General features: G+C 42.3%; 1 protein-coding gene across 2 annotated transcripts in view; it reads left to right on the top strand.

The window, feature by feature from the left end:
* The window catches only part of ccdc57 (coiled-coil domain containing 57), a 141249-nt gene that overhangs the window by 24251 nt on the left and 103472 nt on the right, over positions 1-13526 (top strand). For both annotated transcript variants that reach the window (XM_068004164.1, XM_068004163.1), the window contains exon 4: positions 11932-12033. In XM_068004164.1, the coding sequence (XP_067860265.1) occupies positions 11932-12033 (102 nt within the window). The remainder of the gene's footprint in view (positions 1-11931; positions 12034-13526) is intronic.

The raw sequence follows: 13526 nt of genomic DNA, 5'->3' as shown, positions 1-13526 counted from the left end.
CTGGGGATCTAGCAACATGGACCAATATGAGGTGTGCCTATCCTTATCACTTGGCACTATTTGGTATTGTCCCATCGCCGTCGATGTGAGTACCTGCTTGAAAAACTTAATTCAAGTCAGGTTTTTAAGAATGCTAATTGCGTTGTGGTTCCTCATGAATATGTGGTGGGTGACAATTAAATGTGGAAAATGTTTCACAGAGCAGGGCATCAACATAACTGACTTGATTATGTTAATTTTGGAGTCAGTCATGGGAAAATGTATTTTCTCTGTCCCTCACCGCCTGTCCTATGTGTGGCTTCAGAACCAAACTTGCATTTTCTGATTTAAAAAAAAATCTGCATATTTATCTGGCCTTTCTAAATAAAGTTTTCATTATCTAGAAAGTTTACTTGCTCATTTCTGCAAGTATTTGCTTTATGTTGAGCCAAATTACCGTGCATCTCCAGCATTGCAACTTTCAAAACCCTATTTCAGGGGCACCCTGCCAGAATAATAGTTATTTCACTGCTGCTATAGAAAACACTTCATCCAAAGCATTGCGCAGAGCATTGTCCCATTGAGGCCAGCCTGAATTGGGACAAACTGTTTTGTTTTTGTGCAAGAGTGGTGCATTTTGTAGTAAGGTCGCTTCAATGGAGACAGTGTTAGAGCAATTTGGAATGCAGGACAATTAATGCAGGAAATTGAGGGATGACCCTGGGAATACAGAGATAGTTCACATCACTGCCAATTGCATATTCAATAGAAGTGGAGGATACGCAATGGGTGACAGTGGAAAACATTTCCTTGATAAGTGAGCTAAAACAGTCTTCCCCATGACTGGAATTATCTGGATATTGTACTCTTATCCTTTGTAAATTCCATGGCCTAGATGTCCTGCCCTTCTTTCTTTTCATTGGAACTCGGGCAGGTGGAGACAGGAAATGGGATGAGAAGTCGTTCTGCTGAGTCCATGGCCATCTGTGCGATATCTTGCCAAAAATGATAGGTGATGCACCATACATCCATTGATATATGGGCACGTGCATTGTAATAGTATGCAAATGACAAAAATGTCATCTAATGTAATTTTTTAATTTGCACATTTAACAACATGGAGCACCGGATTACATCCGGCATTGCTGTTTGCTGTGGAGGACAATATTTAAATTTTAAAGGGCCTGAGGTCCAGGCAACTTTTGTAAAAGTTTACATTTTTAAAAATCAACTTTTAAAGGCACCACAGAGGCTGTTGGCAGCGTTCCTTTGTGACAGGCCTCTGAGGCATGTCGCAGTCATTCCCTGCATCTCCAGGTGAACTCCCAAGGGAGTTAAAATTATTCAACTGTTCCCGACTTCGGAAATTCAACTCTGGTCTGAGGCACGTGCTTGCGACAGGCAGGAATATTGCACTTCTGTTGGCGGTATGGCTGAGCAGAAGATCTGGGCTTATGTGCATATACTAAAAGTGAAACAAAGTAAAATTCCTTCTTTATGTTTGTTAAATTTTTGGGGAAAAAATCTTGCCAATTTTCTCTCTTCCTCTTCCACTCCCTTTTCCTTAAGGCATTGACTCTTTACTTGGGTATGGTTCCATGAACACCAGTTGCCCCCTGCTATCTTCCCCAGTTTTTATTATATCTGCATTTATTTTTTCTTTCTGCGTTATTTCTCCTCTCTTCCTGCCCTTCAGGTGTTTAGACCTTAGTGAGGTGCAATTCCATGCGTAAGTCGCTTTTCAGTCCCTCACCTAAGTGGCCATTATTAACATGTGAGCCTTAAATATGATAGTCATTATACTATTCAACTGCAGGGACAGCATAGCTAAACCTAATCCTATCATCTATATTCAGAGATGTTTGGCCAATGCATTTGAAATCAACTAAGCAAGCATAAACAAAAGAAAAGTCATGGGTGGGAAAAGGCCATCAAAGCTCAACCCTCGAGTATGTTAACTCTCCCACTGTGGCATCTTAATTGTATGTTGCATAATGCCAACATTTGTGCTGCTGTTGCCTTATTTAATAGATTATTTAAAATATTCATCACTCTGCAATTACTCTTTTATCATTGTTCCTTTAAGTGAGATAGTGTCACAGACCTAAACATAAAATAGTTTCATACTTGGCCATAGAGTCAAAATTTTTAGTTCTATGATAAACATAGGACTCCCACGAAAACTCTGCTTAAAGTTTGCTCTGCATAGAGACAACTTCCCCATAGCTAATCTGAGTCTATCCTCTTCTGGCAGCTATGAGATAAGTGAATAACAAGTTTTGGAACAGTGTTTATTATAGCACCTCAGTTGCACTGTTCCCTTGTTGTTTGGGCTGTGTTTTTTTGACTGTACACTGAGATATTTAAAGTTACACAGAGCTCCTTCCATGGCCCATTTTAAAGACCAAAAGATTCCAGGTTCATATGTTAATCTGTGCTGAATTAGCTGTGGCAGTTAGGGTTTACAATTAGCTTCAGGGCATGAAGGGCTCGTTGAACCGTAGGACCTTCCTGGTCTATATGGCTGAGCTATTCACTGGGAAAAAAATGACGAGCCAGGGGACAGCCTGGTATCTATCAAAAAGGATTAAAATAATGGAGGGTGACACTATCAAAAATTGCATACCTTTTTCCTTTACAGATTCTTGAAAAAACCTACAATGCAGTATTCCAACAGATTAAAAACAAATTTGAAGTATCTTATGCATCGAAAACAGCTGCATAATCAGTGCATAAAACATAATCATTGCAGCATTTGAGTTTTGTTTGTTTAAGCTGTAAAGTAAATTCAATATATTAGGTTATATCAAAAAAAAGTTAGAGGTGTTTTTTCACAGCGGAGATTCCATGAGAACCAGAGGGTTGCACTATCAAAAATTATTTCTGTCATGACCATGTTAAGTTCTCAGTTCTTATATAGGGTTACGAGGTGGAGTGGCGGACTTTCCATTCACATGTGGGAACATTGACATCCAGAACCTGGCCAAATGCACATGCCAAGAATGAGACAAGTAAGCTTCAGTATTACAGTGTGTGTTTTAAGGGACAATTTCAGACTTCCTTGAAAATTAAATTTAAGCCTTCAATTATACACTATGAATCCAGTGTAACTGACAGGACAGCACTTGCAAAGACATCTGTTGTCAGACTTCCTCCTATTTGTAAAAGCTGCATTGAGGGGAGCTGCCTTGTGAATTAAAAGGTAAATTATACAAACACTGATGAGAATGAAATGTGAACTAAAGTAAAGATAGGTAACTAATAAATGCACCAGTTTCTTTGTAGGCCCTGTGATCAGACTAGCCTTTTAATTTTTTTTAAAAGGCACCCTCTGTTTCATGGTGGAAAATTGAAGCACTAAAATTTAAGTGGCAAGGAAGTCTTAAAACACTAATACTGAAGCTTATTTATAATTCTTGGCAAGTCCCTTAGACCAAGTTTGAAGCAAAACAATGGTGATGAAATGAGCATTAAGAGCTTGGAGAAAACTTGCTCAAGATTAATGAACTTTTAATGCACCTCTATAATTTTGTGTACCTGTCTCCATATGAAAGTAAAAATACAAGTGAGATTTGTATCTACAGCAGTGTCCAGAGCTAAATCAAACTCAAACAGTTGCTACAGTAACATCCAATAGTATTTATTGCTTTCACACCCAGCAAAAACATACAGGAAGCTCTAGATTTACAGGGCAGGAAATGTGGTGTGAACTAGGACGCGGTATGTCAACTTTTATATTAATTAATTTCTTCAGAACATTTTATAACTGAGATGAATGCCTTAAAGACAGAGAATATATATTTTTTAAAAGCATGGTTTGTTCTGGAAATAAGCATATTTGATCCTAGTGGACTTCCATTTCAAATTCTTGATTAAACATGAAATATTCTAGTTTGCAAATTTTCTTGCTCATCATATTGGAGTCATGCTCTGCACACTAGCATCTCTGCAGGTTCATATTCAATGTGTTTTTCAAAAATTAGACTCATTTACGCAAGTTATTTAAAAGGACAAATGCTATCACTTTTTTTACATTCGCCCCTCTTCTAAGGGCATGCACTTCTTCCAAGAGTACGGATTGATGAGTGGCAGGTGCCTTATGGTGCCTCATTGAAGTAAGCATTATGTGAGCCTTGATGGTGAGTGTTGGCAGGCTATTTTACCACAGGGGCATCACAGCCAAGCCTGATCCGTCTTTATCAAAAGTCCACACAAGTGCACTTCCAGCAGGCGTTTGTGGATAGCAGTCAGGAGAAGGAACTCTGGCTGATTTTCCTCTTCCCTAACCCAAAGACACAGAAGCTAATGGCAGCATCTTTACCAACACCCAGCTGAGATTGGATAATTTACCACAGGCGCACCTGGGACTTTTCTGGTCTGCATGGTTATTCACTAGCCAAAATGCTGAGCCATCAGAGATGACTTGAAAGTAGTCTATTGAAATTCTGATCCAAGCAGAACATTTATTTTTTAACAATAAAAACAGAAAATGTTGGAAATACTCAGCAAATCAGTCAGCACCTGTGAGAAAGGAACAGAGTTAACGTTTCAAAAGATGGGTCGAGAGGAGCTGTAAATGGCAACATCTGAACTATTACCAGCACCTGCTGTCTGGAAAAATGGGAGCAGTGGTTATTGAAATCAATGTCGAGTCCAGAAGGTTGTAAAGTGCTTAATCGAAAGATGAGGTGCTGTTCCACGAGTGTCCGTTGAGCTTCATTGGAACAGTGTAAGAGGCCGAGGACAGAGAAGTCAGAGTGGGATTGGGACGGGGAATTAAAATGGCAAGCGACCAACAGGTCAGGTCACACTTGCGGATTGAGCAGAGGTGTTCAGCAAAGCGGTCACCCAATCTGTGTTTGGTCTGCCCAATCTGGAGGAGACCGCATTGTGAGCAGCGAATACAGTATACTAAATTGAAAGAAGTACAAGTAAATTGTCGTTTCACCTGGAAGGAGTGTTTGGGGCCCTGGACGGTGGGAAGGGAGGAGGTGAAAGATGTTGCATCTTCTGTGCTCGCATGGGAAGGTGCCGTGGGAAGGAGAGCAGGTGTTGGGGGTGATGGAAAAATGGACCAGGGTGTCGGGGAGGGAGCGGTCCCTTCGGAATGCTGAAAGGGGAGGGGAGGGGAAGATGTGTTTGGTGGTGGCATTGCGCAGGAGGTGGCGGAAATGGTGGAGGATGATATGTTGGAGGCTAGTGGGGTGGAAGGTGAGGACAAGGGGAACGTTATCATGGTTCTGGGAGGGAGGGGAAGGGGTGAGGGCAGAAGTGCGCAAATGAGATGGACACGGTCAAGGGCCCTGTCAACTACAGTGGATGGGAATACTCGGTTGAGGAAAATGGAAGACGTATCGGAAGCACCGGTGTGGAAGGTGGCATTATCGGAACAGATGCGATAGAGATTGAGAAACTGAATGAAGGGAATAGAGTCTTAGCAGGAAGCGGGGTGGGAGGAAGTGTAATCAAGGTAGCTGTGGGAGTTGGTGGGCTTATAGTAGATATTGGTTGACAGCCTATCCCCAGCAATGGAGATAGAGAAGTCGAGGAAGGGAAGAGTCTGAGATGGACCATGTGAAGGCGAGGAAAGGGTGGAAATTGGAAGCAAAGTTGATGAAATTTTCCAGTTCGGGGCGAGAGCAGGAATTGGTACCAATACAGTCATCAATGTACCAAAAAAAGAGGTGAGGGAGGGCATCTGAGTAGGACTGGAACAAAGAATGTTCCACATATCCCCCAAAAAGGCACGCATAGCTAGGACCCATGTGGGTTCCCATAGTGACACCTTTTATTTGGAGGAAATGAGTGGAGTCAAAGAACGTAAGAACAAGTTCAGCCTGGGGGAAGGGTGATGGTGGATGGGGACTGATTGGGCCTCCGTTCAAGGAAGAAAAGGAAGAAGCAAAAGGCCCGCAGGCCGTCCTGGTGGTTGGGGGTTGGGGGGGTGGGTGGTGGAGGTGCAAAGGGACTGGACGTCCATGGTGAAAAGGAGACCATTAGGGGCGGGTAATTGGAAACTGTTAAAGTGGCGGAGGGCGTCGGAAGAGTCGTGATGTAGGTCAGAAGAGACTGGACAAGGGGAGAAAAAAGAGTCGAGATAGGAAGAAATAAGTTCCATGGGGCAAGAACAGGCTGAAATGATGGGTCTACCAGGGCAGTCCTATTTGTGGATCTTGGAAAGGAGGAAGCGGGCTGTGCGGGGGACTATGAGGATGGAGGCCATGGTGGGGGGAAGATCTCTAGAGGAGATGAGGTCAGTGACGGTCTGGGAAACTATCGCTTGATGTTCAGCAGTGGGGTCATGGTCCAGGGGGAAGTAGGAGGAGGTGTCGGAGAGTTGGCGTTGAGCTCTCACAAGGTAGAGGTCTGCTCAGGGCCCCAAACACTCCTTCCAGGTGAAACAGCGATTTATTTGTGCTTCTTTCAATTTAGTATATTGTAATCGCTGCTCACAATGCAGTCTCCTCTACATTGGGGAGACCAAACGCAGATTGGGTGATCGCTTTGCTGAACACCTCCGCTCAGTCCGCAAGCATTACCCTGACCTTCCAGTTGCTTGCCGTTTTAATTCCCCGTCCCACTCCCGCTCTGACCTCTGTCCTCGGCCTCTTACACTGTTCTAATGAAGCTCGAGGAACAGCACCTCATCTTTTGCTTAGGTGCTTTACAACCTTCTGGACTCAACATTGATTTCAATAACTTTAGATCATCATCACTGCTCCCATTTTTTTCGGACAGCAGGTGCTGGTAATGGTTCTGATGTTGCCATTTACAGCTCCTCTAGACCAATCTTTTGTTTCTTTACTTGTCCCATTACCACCTTCCTTGCCTTGCACCATCGTCCCCATTATCATTTGATCACTTCTGCCCTGCACCCTATCAGAGACCTTGCCTTTTGTTCTTTCCTCCCCTCCCCCCTCCCTTTCCCTGGCTCTGTACTTGCTTAAAATCTGTTTAATCTTCAACTTCTTCCATTTCTGATGAAACGTTAACTCTGTTTCTTTCTCCACAGATGCTGCCTGACTTGCTGAGTATTTCCAGCATTTTCTGTTTTTGTTTCAGGTTTCCAGCATCCGCATCCGCAGTATTTTGCTTTTGATTTATTTTTTAACAATAGTTACCATTTTATTCAGCTATTCAAATTGTACTACATAATGTCATAGCACAAATAAAACGTTTAAGAAATAAATGTTTTACGATCAAACCAATTACAGTTCTTTGAGAAATTCCTCTATGTAAGTAAGGGTGCATTAACATTACAAATTTAGCTTTAGTGCGAAGCAGTTTCAGCTTTGTACCAATGTTAAATATGTGTAGTGTAAATTGGGTGTTAAGGCATGAACTGACTCTGAAATGAAACAGAGTGACCCTGCCTCCTCTCGGAAGTCACACATTGTTTTGGTGCACTGTCCAGTTGGGTCCTGACTCTGGACTCCGATGGCATTTACACTATAACTGCAGCGTCGATGTGAAGCAGTTTTGCTTTACACGAGCGCTGCAGTTATAGTGTAAAATACAACCATAGATAAGCCAAATTATTACTTCAGAAAAAGTACTCAAATTATTATATAATTACCCTGCAGTCTAAAGTGCACCTTGTCACTTCTTCCTGTTTGCACTGTTCCCTAGGTTACTTTGGTGGATTTGTTCTGGGAACCAATGCAATGTCTTCAAAGTTTACACAATTGTAGCCATTCTAAACCCAGCTATGCTGGTGAGGTGCAAGGTAATGATACCAGGCATCCTCACTGATGTCTTTGTTGGAAAAGCATGCATAAAAGATCAAATATCTACTTCAGTGTCAGACTAGTTGTATGACCAACCAGCCACCTACCCTCATTATTTATCTATTGATGATATGGGAGGAATGATTTTTTTCTTTACACAGTGGGAAAATAATAGAGGGATGTTTACACTGCAGAGGTCAGACCAAATTCACTCCAAACTTTCCAGTGTTATCAGGATATTTCAACTTCAAAATTTAATTTAAGATTAATGCAACATGAATAGCTGCACATGGAATATTGTAAATGTTCTATTAAAAACAGCAGCATCTTGTATAACTGCTTAATGGCTCAGGAAGTTTATTCAGTTGAATAGTTAATAGACCAGGAAGGCCCTAGGTTTGAGCTCCAGCCTTTGTTGACTTTCCTGATCTCTGCTGGACTGATGTAAATCACTATAATTAACCTCAGCATCCTTAGGTTAGAGAGTGGAAAGTAGCCAGGGTTCCTACTCCTGATCACTATACTGTGACCCCTGCTGCAAGAGCACTCCTGTAAAAACAGGATTGGGCTTGGCCGTGATGTACCACATGGTTCAATAGTTTGCTGATATTCACTGCAAAGGTTCTGGTATAAGTAATTGCCATATGAATGGGGTAAATAGTGCCCATAAATTTCACCCCAACAAGGAATCAATGGGCCGGAACTTGCTCAAAAAATAATGATGTGTGAATGCGCATGCCATTATTAATGTTCAAGTCAGCCAACAAATTCAGGGGATTAAGAGATCTTGTGAATCCCCAGGACTTGCTGGTCGATTTATGCCACTCCGCTGTTTGCTTCGCACAAACAGCGTCTCTCCCTTAGCCTCCCCGTTATTTTTCAGAACTTGCTGGATTTGCACATTAATTGCCCATTAAACTTGCCGCAGAAAGTTAAGTCTAGTAATTAATAGCGTAAGTACCCTTTTAATAATGTGATAATAGTCAATGACTGCCAATCAACCTGTCTGGCCCAGAAAGTGAACAATTTAAACTGTGGCGTCTCATTCCTTCAGATTATTGCTGTTGGAGATTTTAAAAATATCAAATTTTAAATTTAAAATTTATTTTTAATTACTTTTCATTTCTGTCTCTTTTTTTCTCTCTGTTAATCCAATTTTTCTCTCACTTTATTTCTCTTTCTGTACTTGATTTGACTCTAATTCACCCTCCTTCTCAGTCGTTCCTCTGTTTATTTCTCAATCCTTAACTCTCATTGGTTAAGGAGATAAACTGTTGGTCCTGCCATTCACTAAGCTCCCAGACGCCCCTTTGCCCTTGCCGTGCCGTTATCAGCTCGTACTTCCAGCAAGTTAGGGCGCAAAAAATGTTTGACCTGAAGGGTGCAGGAAAAAGTCTAACTAATGGTGTACGCCGTGAGATGCCCTGTACCAGCAAGCTCCGGGTGTCTTGAGCAAATGAGAGAAGGGGATAAAAATGGTTGCGAGAAAAAAATGGAAAAAATACATTGTGGGGAAAAATACAATAACTGAGAAACTTTCCAGTGGAATACTGTTCTTTATTCTTTGTTTTCCAATGAAAAGTGCAAGGAGCTCATGAAATTCTTTGTCACTAGGATTGAGACCATCATTTCAGCTGCTTCTGCAGCTTCTCTCCCTTCCCCCCTGCCCTAGCCCTGAACTCACATCTTTCTCTAGTTTCTCTCCTGTCTCCCCTCATGCCCCCTCTCCAAGCTCATCTTGACCACGAGATCCACCTCCTGCTCCCTCAACCCTATTCCCATTAAACTGCTGACTACTCAACTTCCCTTCCTGGCTCCCATGTTAGCTAATATTGTTAATGGTTCCCCCTCCTCAGGTACTGTCCCCCTTCCCTTCAAATCTGCCATCACCACCCTCCTCAAAAAAACTACCCTTGACCCCTCTGTCCTTGCAAACCTGCCCCCATCTCCAAACCTCCCTTTCCTCTCCAAAGTCCTTGAACGGATTGTCGCCTCCCAAATCCATGCCCATCTTTCCCGCAACTCCATGTTTGAATCCCTCCAATCAGGTTTCCGCCCCTGCCACAGTACTGAAACGGCCCTTTTCAAAGTCCCAAATGACATCCTGTGTGACTGTGACCATGATAAACTATCCCTCCTCATCCTTTTCGACTTGTCTGCAGCCTTTGACATGATTGAACACACCATCCTCCTCCAATGCCTCTCCTCTGTCGTCCATCTGGGTGGGACTGCGCTCACCTGGTTCCATTCTTATCTATCCAGTCGTAGCCAGCGAATCACCTGCAACGGCTTCTCTTCCTGTTCCCGCACAGTTACCTCTGGAGTCCCCCAAGGATCTATTTTTGGCCCCCTCCTACTCATCTGCATGCTGCTCCTCGGCGACATCATCAGAAAACACGCCAGATTCCACACGTATGCTGATGACACCCAGCTCTACCTCTCAACCACCTCCCTCCATCCCTCCACTGTCTCTGATTTGTCACATTGCTTGTCCGACATCCAGTACTGGATGAGCAAAAATTTCCTCCAACTAAATATTGGGAAGACCAAAGCCATTGTCTTTGGTCCCCGCTGCAAACTCCATTCCATAGCCACCGACTCTATACCTCTCCCTTGCCACTGTCATTCGCAACCGTGGCTATTTGACCCTGAGATGAGCTTCCGACACACATCCGCTCCAACACCAAAACCACCTACTTCCACCTCCGTAATATCACCCGTCTCCGCCCCTGCCTCAGCTCCTTTGCTGCTGAAACCCTCATCTATGCCTTTGTTGCTTCCAGACTGGACTATTCCAATGCTCTCCTGGCCGGCCTCCTATCTTCCACCCTCCATAAACTTGAGCTCAGCCAAAACTCTGCTGCCCGTATTCTAACTCGCACCAAGTCCCTTTCACCCATTACCCCTGTAATGTTGTAAATGGTTTCCTCTCCTCAGGTACTGTCCCCTTCCCTTCAAATCTGCCATCATCACCCTCCTCAAAAAACTCACCCTTGGCCCCTCTGTCCTTGCAAACCACTGCCCCCATCTCCAACCTCCCTTTCCTCTCCAAAGTCCTTGAATGCTCCAGTGCTTGAGTTATTGCCCCTCCATCTGTCTCTAATTCATTTTGGAGAGACTGTGGAAGAGTTGGTATCTTATCAACCTTTGCAGGTCAAGGCCTACTATGATGCTATTGCTAAGAGATTCAAATCCATCAATAAAATCTCAGTCATGTTAATGTTACATTAGAGTTAGGCACTTTGCGGGAGAAATTCAACTTTTTTGTCCATTTTCTGGGCATAAAATGAATGATAACATTAAAACCTACCTCTTTGACCAAACGTTTGGTCACCTATCTCCTTATGTGGCTCTGTGTAAAATTTTGTTTGATAACGCTCCTGTGATGCGCCTCGAGATGTTTTACTACATTAAAGGCGCTATATAAATGCAAGTTGTTAGGGATGGCAAAAGCGCCTTGCTGGGCAGTGCAGGCAGGACCAGAGCTCAGCCCACCCAGGACCACAAAAAAGATGGCAGATCTGATGCAAGTAAGACCAATGGGTAACATTTCACTTTTTCACTGGTGATACTTTACCGTTGGAAGTATCTGGAGGAACCTCTTCTCAAGGAGATTGTTGGTAGTTAATGACACTGGCACAGAGTTGTTTAGGATACCGGATTACCTCTGATTCCCAGCTCATGCTGAGTTATCTGATTTCCAGCCAGGGTGGTGGTAGGATGCTACAATTGGCCTTAGTACCTCTGGGTTAGGTTTGATAAAAATCAGCCAGGGTTCCTGCTCTAGATTGTTATTCAGTGAATTCTGCTAGAAAGTACATTTTGTGGGCATCAGATGAAAATAGGATGGGGCCTGGCAGTGATGTGTCCACAGTTGAATAGCCTGCCAACTGTCTAGGTTCACACATGAAGAATAGTCACTTGTGTGAGATACCAGTTGGCGTCTTTTGAACTGTATCTTGGTAGGTATCAGCACTTTCAGAAGAGTAGCAGAGAAAAAATAAATATTGACTGAGGCAAACAAAATTAGGGACTTTTTTTTTAAATTGAAGATTGTCATTGCACATGGGAAAGTAATATGCGTTTTTAAATCCACAGAGGATATTCAATAAAAAGTAAAGACTAGAATATGAAGTGTTTTACAGCCTTAGCCTTTAACTGTTTTTAGTAAAAGTGCTATATATTGGTGTTTCAGCATCAATTGGTATGTTTTGTTTTCTTTCAGGAGCTGTTAGCAGAGTTTGATGCCGAGATAAGACATCGAGAGCATGAGTTCACACTCCGAGCAGATGAAATGAGTAATGTGGTACTTACCAGTGAACTGAAGGTTTGTGGGAGTTTCCATTGCTGGCAGGCTTGTCACTAATTCAGTACTTGCAGGTGTCTGAGAGATAGATTATGCCCTCATAACAAGAGACAGGCTAACTCCCAAGTCTAGACTGGAAAAGCTAATGAGTAATCTATCCATTACCATACATGTTTGAAAGCTATATTAAACTCTATTACAAAGATGTACTTCAGACTATGAACACAAAGACCTAAATGTACAAAAAGAAAATTGTTTCTAGTCGCTGTACAAAAAAGTCTCCTGAAAGACTCCAGTCAAAATGTTCTACCCATTCTCCAGTGCACTCTGGATGAACTTGTCTCAATGGGAAAAATTGTGCTTTTATTAGCAATTTTAGGACAAACATCCTGTTTCATACAGTAATGATATGTAGTCATCTCTAGAAAGGTTATTCCTGCCGAAGTATCATTTGCGATGCAGTTTAGTCTTTCAAAAATACTTTTCTATTTATGATCAACATTTTTAACGATTAATGATTACAACATTCATTCACTTCATATGTCCTCAAATTAGATGATTGACACTTAAATCCACCAGCTATGTAATATGTATGTTGCATCTTATTTGTCATGAGCTGAAGTGTAATGCCAGGCAAAAACAGATTGGGGCTGATTTTAAACCCCAAGAACGGGTAGGTTGGGGGTGGGTGGGAGTTGAAAATTGTTGCTTTTTAGGTCGCGACCGCAACCCAGCTTTATTTCCAGGTTTAACGTCGATGCGGAAAAGTACAGTCTTCCCACTGGGAATGCAAAGTCCAAAAATTTTGCAGTTGCAACCCAAAAAAACAACTATTTTCAACTCCCATCCGCCCCCAACCCACCAGTTCTTGGGGTTTAAAATCACCCCCATTATCTCTCTTGTGCTGGTATCCAATCAATGTGTTGAATTTATCAATTTGACAATGGATGATTGACTGAGGAAGACCCTGGCTGATCAGGTTATCTGGTGATCTGGCGTCACATTTGTTCTGACCCCTCCTTTCTAGTGGACTGGAAAGTCAGGAAAGAGTCTTGGGGTAATGTTACATTTTTGTAGTTGTGGACTATGTATTAATGGACATGTGTTCTCATTGGTTATGGTCATGGCATAACTTTTATAACATTTAAAAATAATTTATAACAAGTCGATTGTACTCCAACAATAAATTGCTAGTATGTCACAGTTCTGGATTTTTTGACCATTTTTCCACAGAAGGATTGAAAAAAAACAAGTCCCTTTAAATATTGCGTTGTAAAGCCTAGCATGTTCCTGCAAATAAAAGAGAAAGTTAAAAAGATCTGAGATGGTAGATAGTTAAAATGCTAATGAGTTAGCTTTGACATTGTTTTCTCATTGACCGCAGATATTGAGCTATTCATTGGCTTGTCTCAGTAAATGATAAACGTGTCACATCCATTTTGTTGGCATGTCTTTGATCTCTTTCTGGGTGTGAACAGCCTGAAATAAAGAGAAACATAGACATTAACAAATAC

The sequence above is a fragment of the Heptranchias perlo genome, chromosome 23 (genome assembly GCF_035084215.1).
Source record: "Heptranchias perlo isolate sHepPer1 chromosome 23, sHepPer1.hap1, whole genome shotgun sequence".
NCBI lineage: Eukaryota > Metazoa > Chordata > Chondrichthyes > Hexanchiformes > Hexanchidae > Heptranchias > Heptranchias perlo.
This window is presented reverse-complemented; position numbering and strand designations above follow the sequence as displayed.